The sequence below is a fragment of the Pseudopipra pipra genome, chromosome 5 (assembly GCF_036250125.1).
Source record: "Pseudopipra pipra isolate bDixPip1 chromosome 5, bDixPip1.hap1, whole genome shotgun sequence".
Classification (NCBI taxonomy): domain Eukaryota; kingdom Metazoa; phylum Chordata; class Aves; order Passeriformes; family Pipridae; genus Pseudopipra; species Pseudopipra pipra.
The window spans coordinates 34,562,160-34,578,268 of NC_087553.1; the positions used below are offsets into that span (position 1 = coordinate 34,562,160).

At 37.3% G+C, this 16,109-nt stretch overlaps 1 protein-coding gene across 3 annotated transcripts in view; it reads right to left on the reverse strand.

Moving 5' to 3' along the window:
* TMTC2 (transmembrane O-mannosyltransferase targeting cadherins 2) overlaps positions 1–16,109 on the reverse strand; it is a 244,885-nt gene that overhangs the window by 91,303 nt on the left and 137,473 nt on the right. For all 3 annotated transcript variants that reach the window (XM_064655536.1, XM_064655538.1, XM_064655537.1), the window contains one exon: positions 8,268–9,096. In XM_064655536.1, the coding sequence (XP_064511606.1) occupies positions 8,268–9,096 (829 nt within the window). The remainder of the gene's footprint in view (positions 1–8,267; positions 9,097–16,109) is intronic.

Below are 16,109 nucleotides of genomic sequence, written 5' to 3' on the forward strand. Positions count from 1 at the left end.
TCCAGGTTAGGGAAAAAAAAAGAGAAAAAGGAGATCACAATACCCTTAACATCTAATCTAGTTACTGTTCTGTTCAATCAGAGCCCGATCACACTTTTACACTGTACGTGTGTGAACGCCGTAAAACATTACTGCCACAAAGCTCCTATTCCATGAAACTTCACAATGGTCAGGAACAGAGCTGAGAACAGTGCTGATCCAGAAGTCTCATGTTATAAGGAACCATATTTTGTAGAGACAATGGATCTAAATCATGCAAGAAAATGAAATGAGGACAAAGGAGCAGAAGAATACAAGGGGAACAAGAGGACATGTCTAGGCACCCCAGTCATCCCAGGATTAACCCTGAGGAATTTCTCAGAGCTCCAAACTGACTCAAGCAAGGAGGTGACATTAATTAAAGACACTACAACTATTAACTAGCATCTTTAATAGTCTATATTCCAAAATTTTGTATTTTAAGACCTCAAAGAAAAGGTCAGTGTGCTAGAGGATTCAAGGAAAGAGACAGAAATGGCATTGAGCACTCAGCCATTCGATTTTGTGATCTTGTCTGTAATTTAAAACAAAACTAAATGCAGGCCTTTTATGCATACCATAATTGCATCAGCCATCATTTACTTCTTGGATGCATGAGGGTTGGCAATGATGATAGTTTAACTGTTAATAAAACTGTCTGTTACAAAGGAGGGGTATTTGAAATCTTCATAAAATACTTGTATTTATCTATCTACACTGGGATTTTACACTAACAGAAGTGGTATATATGTAAATTACTGTCCTGTCCATATTAAAGGTTAGTTTCTCTACCAGATTTAAGTAAGGTGACCTCAATATGTACCGATATGAAATCCATTACAGATAGGAAAATGAAGTCATGTAACTCATGGGAAAAAAAATCTTTACATAAAAAGAAATTTTTCAGAGTTGACATATTTTGAAAAAAGACAAAATAATGAAACAATGGGATGACTATCTAACGCATTTAAGCATGCTCATCTTGAGAATCAATCCAGATAATCTCGTTTTCCTCTAATTAAAAGTAACTCTTTCCCTCTGGAAAAACAAAATAGGATAGTTCCACCACACAAATACGGACCAAAGGCCTGTCCTTTAGTCAAACTAGAAAAGAAAATCTACCATTTTCTGGCAAAGAAAATACCAAACAAGCCATTTTACTTGATATGCTACAAAAAATTCACCTTGCCAAAGCTATTTCCTCCTTCACCAGGGCCAGGGTTTTTTTTCTTGCACTGCAGTTCTCAGCCCAGATGAGCTTGTTGAATGATTTTGCAGAGCACCTCAGGGAAGGCAGGGGAAGAAATAACAGTCTGATGAGTCCATGTCTCAAAATTGTTTGTATCTTTAAAAAGTCTAGCTAGTAGTTAACAATAAATTCTCTTCCTATCCCCCTGAAATTTAAGATTCACGGATTAGAGATGCTGTTGGACCATACTCCAAGGGGAAAAAAAGAGCGGGGGGAAATCCCTGCTTCCAGACCTCTACATAGATAAAAAGGAAGAATATCAGGCTTTTTCGTATCCTGCAGAAGGAGAAGCACATATCCCACAGTGACTTGGTTTTCAGAGGAAATTACAGCACTACTGAAGAACTGAAAGAGAGAACACGGTCACTGGAGAACAAATTCAGACTTTGACCTGAACTCTAAACCATTTTTCTTCAGCTCTCCAGCATATCTGGCATAACCAGACTGCTTTGCTGAGGCCAAGATGTCTGTTGCATGCTCAAATGCTTTAGATAACTATGGTTGTTTCACAAACAACTTAGTAATGACCAACTAGTTGACTAGAAAATATGTCAAGAATCACTATAATGACTATATATACTGATATGTATTCATCAACTACCTTAGGAGAGATATAATACTACCATAAATATGGAGAAGTTTTAATACAAAACTTCTTAGATCACCAAAATTTAAATAAATAAATAAATAATAATCCAATCTCTTACAATAATGTCTTACGAGTTCCATTCCAGAGGAAAAAAATGAGTTTAAAGTGGTTTGTTCAGAGACTAAGGTAAAGCTCATTAGCAGAATTGCTCCTTAAGCCTTGTTTATCAAAACCCACATTTTCTATTCAGTACAATGTTATACAAATGGGACTGTACCACTTTTCAAATTATTTTATTATTATTGAAATTAAATAAACCAAATGAATAAGAAAGAATTACTTTGCAGAGTAACATTTTGCGCTGTTAGGCTAAAGATGAGCTGGAGTTTTACTGCATATAAAAAACCTGAAATATGCACCAAAACACTGAAACCCCAAACGCTCAATGTGGTGGTTGTTAGTACACACACCGCTCTTCTTAGGAGGTATAAAAAATGTGTGCTGAACAACAAGCTGTGTGTCAGAGCAATAGCTATTGAAAACAAAGTTCTAAAGGTGTTAGAGGAGAAACCAGCTTCTTCTTAGCATAATGTCAGCTCCTGTTAATAAGTATATTTGAAGAATGCCATACCTTAAAATAATTCTTCTCCTTTGGTCTCCAGTCATCACTAGTGATACAAAAATATTAATAATAATGGAAAAGAATGTTTTATTGAATCCTTTTTCTTTGAAGGAAATATGGCTTCTTTACCTAGTTTAGTACAAAGTGTTAAAATTGGTTTTCCTCACTGCACTGTTAGTTAGTATTTTCACTGCCTGCTGAAGAAGAGACTTCTTACTGACAGTGATTGCTACTAGGAAATTATTTTCTAAGAGCAGACAAGGGTAACAGCAGCAAGCTATCAAATTAGATGGAGACAGCTTCTAGTATTTACTTCTACCCAAGTGCACAGAATTAGAGTACACAATCTCTACAATGATGGACATAAAAAAATGGATTTTTTTATTTTTAAAATTTTTTACATCAGAGGACCAACTCTTCAGTAAGAGTAAATTTGGGTGCCTTTTTAACAATAACCAATTGATATAAATGAAATGGAACAAAACTAACTCACATGATTAATTTCTTTCCCCTTACACTAACACTTAAAATTGTTCATATAGCAAATACTTTTGCTAGCTCATTAGTTATGGTAAAATAAAGAGGAAATTAATACTACAAACTATTTAACTTGGATAACAAATTCAAAATTAGTACTTAAAAAATACTAAAAGCAGAGAGAATATTTTTTTCAGTTCAGATTGAAAAACAAGTATTATGCTTCATAGAGAGCTTAATCTAAATTCAGCTTTAAGGATTCCTTCAATTTTATTTAGCAGATAGTATTAGCAAACTAAACAGTAAACTAACTACATAAAATGACATTAAAACTACAAATGAAAGAATAATGCACTTGTCACCTTTTTAATGACTGCTCAGATGAGCATACAGCTACCTCACACACTGTTCAACTGAAAAGTTTCACAAATTGAACATCATATCTTGGCATTCATACATGAATAAAGCAGCAGTCCTTACCAATCCTATGCTAAACTGATGATAAGGGGGAGCAAAAGAGAAAAACAAAAATTTAAAAAGAAAGATGAAGTTCCAGGGAATACAACTGATCAAGGCTGAATGCCAAAGATGCCAAAGAAGTAAAGGAAGTTCTTTAAAGCACGAACGTAGCAGAACAAGGTAGGAAGATCTCACAACTCTGTTGAAAAAGGAAAAAAAAAAAAAGAGCAAAGTAGGACAGGGGAAAGGAGCATTGTGGTCCAGAAGAGTATTTCATTATTATAATATCTTCTGAAAACATTAAGTAAAATTGAATGATTCACATTCATAAGAACTCGGAGTAGGAAGAAGAGTAGAAATATAGGAGTACAATGGTTTTCTGTATTTGTTTGGAAAAAATTCTATATTATTCTCTGTCAACACCACGTCTTGGTCCTACTTCTGCCCACTGAGAACAACGGGGTAATGACTGCAAGAAGCAAGATGCAAAGAACAGGATGTTTAACTCAAAGTGGGATTGTAAGAGGTAGATAATACTAACTTTAAAACACAGGTGATCTGTGTTTCACACAGGTGAACAATTTTGCAAAATCTGCAAAAAAATTTTTTTATTATTTATTTATTTTAGTGTTTGTGTCAATCACCAGAATCATTTAAACAATTCAACTCTGACAGTAGAGCTTATTTGAACCAAGAAACTCAATACTCTCACCCAAACTTTGTCTTCATGTAATGAATATCAAGGATTTTTTTTTCTCCTGCAGAACTGATTCAGGAAAGGACTAAAGCACATATGCAATTCCCAATGACTTGCACAAGATGTGAACATAGAACATTTCACTAACACTAATACTTGATGGAAAAGGACAAACACCTGAGCAACATGCAGAACTGATTCTGAAGACAATAGCTGCAAGGCCAACTTTAGTCAGGGCTTACACAGGGCTTATCAGAGCAGGTGTAGACCCACAGTAATGCAGTAATATGGCTTTTGGAAGCAGCCTAGTATCTGTTCTTGCTGTACATTCCATTTCAAGAACAGTAGCCACATACAAAAATTTAGCAAAACCTGAATGCATGGCTAAAGTTCAGCATCCACGTGGGGTAGTTGGTCAACTATTTCCAGGAACGATCTTCAAAGCTTACTTACAAATGTCATGGCAAATACCAGGAGACTAAAATTTCATCAGTAAATATGACCAAGCAACTAATACTTCTGTGGCAGTCAAGCTGCCTAAGCCTCTCTCTGTTATTTTCTACTTCCTTAATCAGTGCCTGTAACAGGTACATTAAATATGTGATGACCTTTGATGTTCAAATATGGACTGCAAGGCATGAAACGGCCCAGAGGAAAAAGATTATGCTTTTTCAAGCTTACTTTTGGTACTACAGAGAAAACTATAGTTGATGAGGCATAATGAGCACAATTATTTTGTGTGTCATTATAATTTTATATTAAACAAGAGGTAATCATCACCACAGAATGACCCACAGTAATGGAAAACCACATGACAGCCACCACCCACTTTTAACTTTTTTTATTTGTTTTTACATTTTGGGAGGCTTCTTTCACTATAAAAGAACACTCAGATAATGGGAATGGGTTTATATCAGTTGGGTTGCTCATTAAGTTGAAGGCAGCACAGAGAAACACAACCTCCCTAGGGTCAAAACATGCATACACCCATTTCAGGATCCATGAACTAAATCAAACAGTCTTGCCTATTTCTCCCTCAAGTGCTGACAAGCTGTAAAAAGGTAATGCTTGGATCACTTTAAAGTTACTTGAAATACCAGTCATAACCAAAACAGCAGAACAAGACCAGAAAAATGCAGCTAAGGCATCCCAAGTCCTCATTACGAATCCACCAGCCAAGGGATTGCAGCTGTCTGCCACACACTGAGGCAAGCAGGGAAGCTGGCACACACATGGTAGCTTGGAGGCAGTATTACCACTCATCTCACTTGATTCTTCCACAGTGTATTTTGGGGGGGGTTTAAGAGATAATCCTTGCCCCATGCTTTTGAGTATTTTTTCCACACAGTCAATGATTGACAAAAACAGCCTGGAGGAACATAAATTGCAGAAAGGCTGTGGCTGCCTGAGGGGGTAGGGACTTTGTCACCTGAGGCAGGACACTGATCTGTCTGCAATGCCTGCAAGATGCCCCTGAAGGGACCAGAAGAAAATGCTGGTGAGGTGCTTATTGCCCATTTCTTCACTGATGACTGAAGATGGAGAAGCCACAGAATATGTTTGCCTGAAAGTCCCACAGCAGCAGACAAGATTATATTCTAACATGTACTACAACACAGAGGACCTGATTATAAACTATCACCCTGTAAGACAACTCCATTTCCAAAGCAGTTCAGCCACATTAGTACACAACTGCACCTATGCTAAAAGCTTGCCTTGCAAATGACCTTATTAGTACAGCACATCAGCTCAATATTGCTACACAGCATCCAGCCATGAGTGGCTTTCATCCTGCTAGCCCAGAATACAGATGGATGTGGAACAAAACACTCATCTCTGCTTTAGCAAAGCTGGTCTTCACAGATTTCTACTTCTTTATCAGTTCCCACATGGGGAGTTTTTGAAGGGATCCCTTGCTGCTTTTTAGCCTAGGATAGAAGAAGCTCTTTCCAGAAGGAGAGGAAAAGTAGAACCATCAGGGAAAATGATCCTGCCACTCCAAAATTTTCAGAAGAAAATACTATTGAGGAGAAACAGCTACAAATCGATGAAAAGAGAGAAATGAGGAGTGACAACCTCTTCTTAGTAGCCTAAAAATAAGGAAAACACTTCTCCACTCCACTGTTTGACTGAGCAGGCCATTGTCTCACTCTCTGAATAGCCTATTTATCACTAGCATTCATAAAACTAAAAAAAAAGAGGCAAACAAAAATAAATTGTTTTTCCTATGTGAACCTCATTTAATTACTGAAGAGTCATTTGAATTGTTGATCTCCTAATGCTTTGGCAGGATTGGCAGCCAGTCTAGTCCAGTCAGACTTGCCTGATTGTATGAGAAACAGAAAATAAAATTAGCATAGTCAAAGCCAGGGATAATCTTAGAAGTATTCACAATAATGAATAGTTTGGTGACAGGTCGCTTTAGCTGGGACTTTCTTATACCCAGCTTTGTTACAATGTGTGTGGGCTAGTAAATATTCAGCAGAAGTTTAACAAAGTATTTTAAGGAGATTTAAAGTCAGCTCAGTCATGTCTATATCATCACACTGACATGCTGTCTTTGCTTTTGCATATCTTACAAGACACTTAATGTCAGCTTATATGGTAAGAAACCAGATGATCATATATACATGAGTCTGTGCATACTGAGATTTGTATGATTAAAATAGCTCATTTTGTCTTCTGGGAGCATAATAGCCAGTAGTCTAATTTCCAGACAATGCTGCAGTCAATCCTACTATTGGATAAAAACTGGCTTTTTTTTTTTTTTTAAATCACAAAATTTGGCTCTATACAAGCAGACAACTATTAATATCTGGGGATCTCCACCAAGAGCAAAAACGGAACATACATTAACTAATTAAGTGCATACACATTCTTTTCTTTCCAAGGAATGCCAATGTTTTTTAATGCAAGTTTTATATTGTTACTAAACTGGTAAGTCTCAGAGCCTTGTATAACTGCTCTGGCCTGCTGTCTCACTTTTCATTTGCTTCATTTCTTTCTCTCCTCTGCTGGTTTTAGAAAAAAGTAAAATAAAGGGGATGTGCTTGTTCAAATCTTCGTTCACAAAGCCTAGTCATGATGATGATGATGATGATGATGTAATTGTCCAACCAAGAAGCACAACTTTGTCAGCAGATGACTTTGCATCATATAATGGGTTACTGAGCAGAGGACTGAAAAAACTCAAGTGTTCAAGCACTGTCAAATTTTTCTTTCATAGACAGGCAAAGCAGTCAACTGATCCCTTCTCACTTCTGACAATTTGTGAATAAGGAAGGTTTAGTCAATATCTACATTGCACTCACAGGTGGTATTTTGACCATTCTCATATAAACTTGCACGTGTGCCAAGAGCAGTACAGCCAGGCAGCGTGGAGTTCAGGTTCCCAGCTGGATCTGCCATATATGCTGAAACCACAGAGCTACAGCTAAACGTTGTTACTGATCCCTAAACTAGCAGGTTTACTGCCTGTTTGGATGTGTTTACATTAGCTGTGGTCACTTTTCATTACCGCGTAGATACAACCTTCGAGAGACGTAGCTGGGCAATGTTACGAATAGCTGACATTTATACATTAACAGGAAGTTATTTGACAATAACTCTTTACAGTACTTGTATGCAGGGGGAACTACAGTCATTTCCTAGGCTGAATTATATGCCCTCATTTCCTCATTTTTATTATGTAGTATTGACATTATTTGCATCAGATGAAATAAAGAAACAGCACTTCCCTGATGCTGTCCTTTACTATTTTTTATATTTTCTAGTCAAAGAAAACAGAACATTTGGTGAACATATGAAAAATCTTCATTAGCATGATAGATACCAGATTCCAAATGGAAAACTACCAGGGTGGGGTCTGTAATACTAATAATGCATCTTTAATTTCAAAATACAGAACTAATATTAGTGAAAAAGAAAGTATCCTCTTACCTTAGGGTCTCATTTTCTCCATGTTAATGTCAAACCTGTAACACCTAATCAAAATATATTCCTGCTTTTCTTCATTTTTTACTAATGCACATACCACTGGAACTTGAAAGGACATTCCCCAAGTATACTCTTTAGATGTAGCTGATAAAATCAGTCAATTCAAATGCAGAGACAGATTGGAATAAGTAAATCATTCACCATAAAGAGTAAAAATTACCTTTCGCAGGGTTTACTTTTATCCCTGATCTATACAGCATCTCCTCATTCTGCCAGTCCCCATTCCTGACAACAGTCTTGAGTCCATAGAAAATAATTAATGCAGCAGTGGAACAAAAAACCAAGTTCTTCAAAAAGCGCTTTTGGGCTTTGACATAAAGGGCCCTGACACCTACTGTGACCAGCAGGCAGAAGCCCATACTAGGAACATACAGCACACGCTCTGCTATTACAAAGCCAACATAGAAAAATAGGTTTGTGGCAGGAACAAAGGGCACTATTAACAAAGAGAGAGACAGAACGACAATGTTCTCAGTTGAAGGAAGCTGCAGTTTCTTAATTTCATGCTTTTTTATGCCATTCTCTTCTTTTGATGCAAAGCTTGACTTCACCTCCAGTGTCTTGTACTCCATTTCTGAGTGGCAGCTATGCCCATTAGCATTTTGCTTGCCATTCATTACAGTTCTCCCATTGCATTCTCTCTCATTGCTAGAGCCCTTCAGGCTGAAGTAGGCAAGGAGGAGGAGACCAGCATAGAAGGCCGCAGTGTGTAGATTCCTCCAGTCACTGACTGCTTTTAGAAGAGGCACAGCATCCATAGACCAGTCAAAGCTGAGGGTATCTGGGCACAGCAACAGCCAGAGGTTCTTGGTTGGCAAGTAAAAGAAGGTCAGCGTACGTGTGAGAAAACTGTCTGAGTCAGCTGCTGGATTGTCGGAGTTGGAAAAACTTGGGGGCTTGTTTCCCATCCAGTATAAGCGAACACCCAGCAGTGCAGTGCCCCAGGAAGTCAATAAACCAATGCTGAAGAACAGGGTCAAATTCTTTCTCTGAAAAAAAAAAAAATAGCATAAATCAACACCATGTATTTAGTTGTGTAAATTATATACAAAATGAACCAGGAAATCATCTGATACAACCTTTTTCAGTAATAGAAACAAGCACAATAGATCTCAGTCTCTGACATTTGTGTCACAAAATGTTGGGGTACATTGTTGACCACAGACTAAAAGAACTGGCTCTTTCATTTAAGCTGTATCAAGCCTGTATCAGAGTCAAGCCTTCAGACATTTGAGGGCTGTCAGTCCTTGCTTAAGATTTAGTTGTGTAACCCTTTGAAAACTCTTTATTTTAGAGGAATTTATTAAATCTTACAATAGTTCCTACATAACCTCCAAAATGCTTTGCCTTAACTAGATTTAAAGTCTAAATAATGTTCCAGTTCCGTTTTCCCTAACAAAAGTCTCTCCTAAGGTATTTCACCAGACAACTGATTAAATTTTCCAAGAAGGTAAGAGAGGAAAACAGATGAGGACTCCATGTTTAGGTCTCCTACCTCCTACCTATTAACTACAGTGATCGTTTGGAGCCTTCAGATCTACCTACTACTGAAAGTCCCACTTTATTTTGAATAAAACACAGAAAATTTAACTTCAACATGAGGAAGAACTTCTTTATATTGAGGGTGGCAGAGCATTGGAAGAGGCTGCTTAGGAAGGTCATGGAGTCTCCCCCTCTGGAGACATTCAAAACCCACCCAGACACATTCCTTTATAACCCGCTGTAGGGGACCCTTCCTTGGCAGGGGGGTTGAACTAGATGATCTCCAGAGGTCCTGTTCAACCCTAGCAATTCTGTGATCTCATAGCCAAACAATACATTGGGTGCTTTTCTTCAAGTGCACCATAAGTGCTTCAAAACCTTTCACATCTTCATACACATCTAAATAATATTAAGTGAATCACGCAGCTGACTCCACCTATCCATGCTACCAACTTGAAGAACCTCCACTTTTTTATGGAATAACTCCACATTTTCCAGCAGGAGATGCTTCTTGGGTAAGTTCTGCTCTCAATTACATGGGTGCCCTAAATGAAAGCTGGTTTACATTACTCTCTCTTTGCAGAAGAATCTCTAAAAGCTAAAATATGTGCATTTTTATTTTTCAATTTCTCAGATGCCTTTTGTAAGAAAAAAATAATCTATTTACCAAATAGTTCTAGACACAGTGTAAGTGCTTTGATAATCTTTCCCCTCATTATTGGAAGGAACTATTTGTCAATCATTTTTCATTTTATTAGAACTGTTTTTTCCATCTCATACTACACATTCCTGGCATGGTTATTCAATATCTACTTAGTTATTCAGAAGCAGAACCTCACACTGGAATGTTTTATCTTATTTCCTCAAAACAGCTCACTTTTCTCCTTTGTGGGTGGCCTCAACCCTTGATATCACAAAATACAGATGATTGTGCTGTTTCATTTTAGGTCAATTATTAATAGTTTTCTACCATCAGTTTACTGATGTTCTATTAACAAGATGATAAGTCTAGTCATGATCATTTATAAATAATCATGAAGAAATTTATTCCTTTTCACATTCTACAGAGTTTCTCCTCGTGAAGTTTAAAATATTAAATGGCAGATTAATTCATTCTGTTTTGATGCAATATGGAAGAATTTAATGGAGGCAGTAGTAGGGAACAAACAAATTTATGAGAACATTTAGGCACTTGTATCAGAAACATCTAAAAAATGCTGGTACTTTTTATACATGAAGTAAAGCCTGGGTTCACAGATTTAATTTGTCATATTAATTCCAGTTTGATGTATTAGCTTTTGTATATCTCTATATCTTGAAAAATCCACATGTTTTTGGTAATATATCAACCAAAACCCACATCTACACTTCATGATAACTACATTCCCTGGAAAGCCTATTGAACTTCAATTTGTAAGCTGGATAATACTTTGCAACTCATCTCACATACGGTTTCATCCATGCCTGCCAAAACTGCTTAAATGCTTTTAATGTTATAAAGCTGTGTAAACTGGTTATCACTGAAACTACCAACTAAGTTTTATCTTTGCAATAAAAAGATTATTCAGATTTCATGGATTTGCATGTATGCCCTTAGTAAAACCTTATGTCTCTGGTTCAACTTTTCCTTTCGCTCCTGTCATATTTTGCTACATGAAATTTTTTCTGCCCACCCTTCTGGCTCAATTATTTTCAAACTCATTTCCTTCAAAAATGCAACTCTCAAATGTTAAATGTGACTTTTTTTTCCTTTTATAAATTCTTATGGAGTCTCTGTCCAGGCAGAAGAGACTGCTTGGACAGAAAGAACTTGGGAAGAGAAAGATGGTTTTTCTTTGCTTGTTTGAATTAGAAATTCAGAGTAAGTCTTTGCTGGAAGGCTATATACCACTCAAAAACTTAAGATAGCTCAAATACTAAAGAAATAAAATTCACATTACAAAGTTCTCTGACAAAACCATGCTAGGGCAGATAAGCCATTCCTCATGGATAATAGTGAAACCTTCTAAAAACTTTCAGGTCTTCCTATAGGTCATAAAATAGTAACAATTAAAAGTTTGCCTCTCACATTTATCCCTGGAAATGCTAACAATCTATACCTCTGAGCTAATCCATCTTCGTTGCTGGAGTAAGTATTTGCAGCCTGCCTTTTAAGCTTACATTTAAGATCTCTAAGATCTGTATCCTCACATCCATGTTGGTTCTACAAAGAACACAAATTATCCATATACAGTATTGTGTTTCATACTTTAACTAAACTTTTTTACTATTTTTAAGCATTTTACATAATTGTCAAATGAAATATCTAAGCATTCACTCATGGAGCTCAGAGATATCTGAGTAGGTGGTTTTCCACACCAGCATATCAATTTATCATGCAGTAAAGCACTACTCAACTGTAGAAGGAGCTCTGATGGATTCTTTAACTTAGTTAACTGACTACAGGAATGAAGTGCAAATATCCTGTTTTTGCCTCAGCCACAAATGGTTTGCATCCTTCCCCAGAAACTATTTCAGACATGGATCTTTTCAAAAGCCAGCAGCTTTACAACTTTTTAAAATTAGCTACATGTTAACTTCAGTTAGAAATAACCAGTGTAACACTGACATGCCATTGTGAATTTTCAGATTTCAGAGGAGACTCAGTCTAGAACCAAGATTAAAACAGTCCCTAACACTTAAAACTTCTGTCAACAATTTAAAGTAAAATGTCTCTTTTTCTTTCCTTTTTTTTTTCCTTTTTTATTTTTAAATCCCACAGCACTGGCCTAGAAGGGAAAAACAAACTCATTTCCCTTTTTCCCTCTCTCAACATTCATGACTTTTGTACAGTTTTTAGCCTTCTGTGCTAATATAGTCAGAGAGAATGAGAAAGGTTTAGCTTTACTTTTTCCCAGGCTTTGGATGAAAATCATTGAAGCAATTTGAAAAAAAAAAATCATTCCAGTAATTTATTGAAATTAAATAATATAGCCAGTTCCTCAGCGGACTTTTGGCTGCAAAGAAAGTGCTTTTAAAATGAACTCTGCTCAGACCAGCACTTTCACTAGTAACTCTTCTCTGAGCCTCCTGACAGCCTGTGCTCCTCTGACCTGACTGTGTACATTTAGCGCAGTCCAGCAGCAGAAGAGATCCTCTGTAATGCTTGGCAGAAAGGATTTGGATTACTATACTCATGAGTCCTAATCCAGCCCATCTGCCATATGTTTTGACACCCCCATAAATCCTCTAACCTTTCTTAAGTAGTCATTTTCATCTGGGGGAAAAAATGAGCACCGATTTAGATCAGATTTAACATCTCTCCTGCCTGCTAATAGGCAAGTACCACCACTACCATTTTAGTCTTTGTGACTGTAGAAACCTTTTTCATTACCCAATCAAAATCCATCTGCATGACCCACCCACATTGCACATTTCCCTTACATTAAATCCTAATTCCTCACTTCATTATATGGCTCTTCAATAAGGCACTGGAGCAGATTTCTTCATTGGGCAGCCCCTGCCAAAGCTCAGTCATCACCTAAGTGGTATCCAAAGCATTTCCAAAGGACACTGTTCTTTTAACCTCACCTTGTCCACTTCACAAAGCAGCATTAATACAGCACATTGTTAAGACAGTCCAGATATCAAAATCATCATACACAAAATGTTATTTTAAGAACTCGGGAAATGCAGAAATGAAAGTAGATAAGTCACAAGGCACTACTCACAGGAGTTTCTTTTCCAGCTTAGAGTTCCTTAAAAATATATTGGCTTGAAAACTGGGACTTCCCATAGTAGTAAAATGCTGCCAGATCACAAGACTAACAGTATTTTGTTTCCATAGTAGGTAGAGGCTCATGGATCACAGCTCAGCCAAACTGGAGCAGAACTAGAACTCAAAACATACCCCCACCAGGAATGAAGCTATTTGCCACAACCCCTGCCAGGCCACAGTACTGAAATGGAAGTGGCACCTCCTTCCCCTCCTTTTGCACTACTGTGGTGTCTGCAGAGCTGTTCACATGTTCTCACTCTGCTGTTCTCCAGCTGCAATTTCATCTGTGCAATAACTTTTTTCCTTCTTAAATATGTTATCACAGACGTGTTACTGTCATTTCTAATTGGCTCAGCCTTGGCCAGTGGCGGGTCCATCCTGGAGTCGGCTAGCAATGGCTCTACCAGAAGCTTCTGGCATCTTCTCACAGAAGCCAAAACCTGTCCACACGAACCTAACACAGTAGTACAAGAGCAGAAGGACTATAGCAGCTTGATAAATCTGTTTGCATGATCAGTGCGAGGAAAAGGCTTTCTCTAAGTCCACACAGTCCAGTCAAATGCTGTGTGACAATGGCAATGCTATGGATATCTTCCCAGGTACAATCCGTGTATCTGCAGCAGCAAGAACATATTAGAAACCCATTGGGACCAAAACACATTCCTGAACTGCCAGACTGTTCAGGAATGTTGTCCAGTGCTACTGTCACCCCTGCACAGGTAGACAGGTGGTCCAACAGTCATACCTGTATTTCATTTAACAAGTATTATTTCATTCAAGGGGTTTTGCAGTGAAGGAAGGGTGCTGCACTTTCCACACTAGACACACTGAGAGCTCACTGAACATGTAAGTATGTTGTAAGGCAGAAATGGAATTCAGAATTATTTTGAAATAACAGAGAAATGTTCAGAAAAATAAATCCATATAAAAGACGGGCAACACTGGCTGCTTAAAGCTACACAAGTATGGGAAGTGGAACAAGGAGTTGGCTCATCTTCAGAGAAGCATCAGGGATTATCACAGATCACAAGCAACATTTTTAAACTATTGCTAGTAAGGCAAACACTGTACTGAGAATACAGATGAAAGCACACCCTCCAAGATACATGAAGTAATCCTTCCACTCTTCTCAATACTAATAAACCCTAAAAGAGTCTGGTTCCAACACAGATCTTTTAGAAATAAAAGAAGGAACTGGATAGAGCAACATGACAGAGTAATTCACATAAGTTCAAAGGGAACCAAAAGAAGATTCCAGCTGTGTAAAATGGAACCAGTTTGACTCAGCCACATGGACTATAAGGAAGCAGGACAGTCTCATAGCTGAGTGGCACAGCTGAGGTGGGCAGCACAGCTCAGCACTACACTTGAGCAAATTGATCAGTAGGCCTGCAAAGTCTCAAGGAGAAAGGAAGGTTTGCCCTGGTCCCACTGCAAAAGCAAGGGCTGTACCTGCTGTATAGCTGTTCTGTCCTCTCCAGTAACAAACATGAAAATGAGTACCCCTAGCAGAAACTTAACATATCATTTGTATCTCCTACACCACATTAAGTAAATCTGACCTGCCAATGCTTTGGAACTACTCATCCTGTATGAAGTGTTGGCAACCTACTAAAGCCCTGCTTATTTGAATGGATGGATACGCAGTTTTTCTTCTTAACAAAGTTTGTTCTGCTCTTCTATGCAATGTACAACCATGCTTAAGAAAAAAAGAGAAAACTATAAAGTGACTCTTAAAGAGTACAGACTGCAATCCTACCTACCTACCTACCTACCTACCTACCACCAAAAATCATTATGGCACGTTTCACGTTTCTTACACTAATAAGAGAGCAATAAAAAAAAAATTAAAGCCTAGGAGCTGGTTTAATATGCAGTGTGAGAAAAATAAACACTGTAAGAATGTAAACAGACACATTTAACTGACTAATGCAAATAGAAATGGATTTTATGAGCAAAAATGTCATTTAATCCCAATTTAAGCCTCTGGCAATGACTAACCAACTTTATCAACCCTGTAGAACGAAGTCATCAATTTCTGTACGTGGGATAAATAGCAAGTTGGCTCTATGTTTGACAGAACAACCTCTGTAGATGTAATGGAAATCTATCAGCTGGATGCCCATCAAGCTACAAGTCAGTTGCTACAGTGGGTAACAGGATTCTGGAGTGGATCGTGGATAACAAGCAGCATCTTACATGTGGGTTTTTTGGGTTTTCTCTTAGCCAACTGAAAAAAATGAGGTGTTTTGTTTGTTTTGTTTATACTTTTAAAGTATGGCAAAAGAAGAAGCAGCAAAGATATCTTGAAACTATACATATAACAAAGAAAATATATTACAAATTTGAACATTTAATTCTAATTCTTCTAGTAAAGGTTAAAAAACCTCTAACATTTCAAAAAGAAACACAAATAGTATTGAAAGTCCACATGAAGCAGAGAGCCTGCTTATCAACTCAGAAGGCATTTTATACTATCAAGAAAGATTCATTTAAGATCATACAAGTAGTCACTTATTTAATTAAAAAAAAAGAATATTTAAAGCTGATTTTTATGCAGATATTTTATTTATAGATCTAGCAGTTCAGTAAGACAAGGAAAAGTTAAGTAACTCAGAACCTATCTGTGTGACAAAAACTGAATATTGGTTATGCTGTAACTAAAAAATTATTTAAAAGATCCCACCTCCCTCATCTCCCTTCTACATCCACAAAACATATTTATTTATGAGTAGGTACAATAGGATGGCCAAAAGACACTCA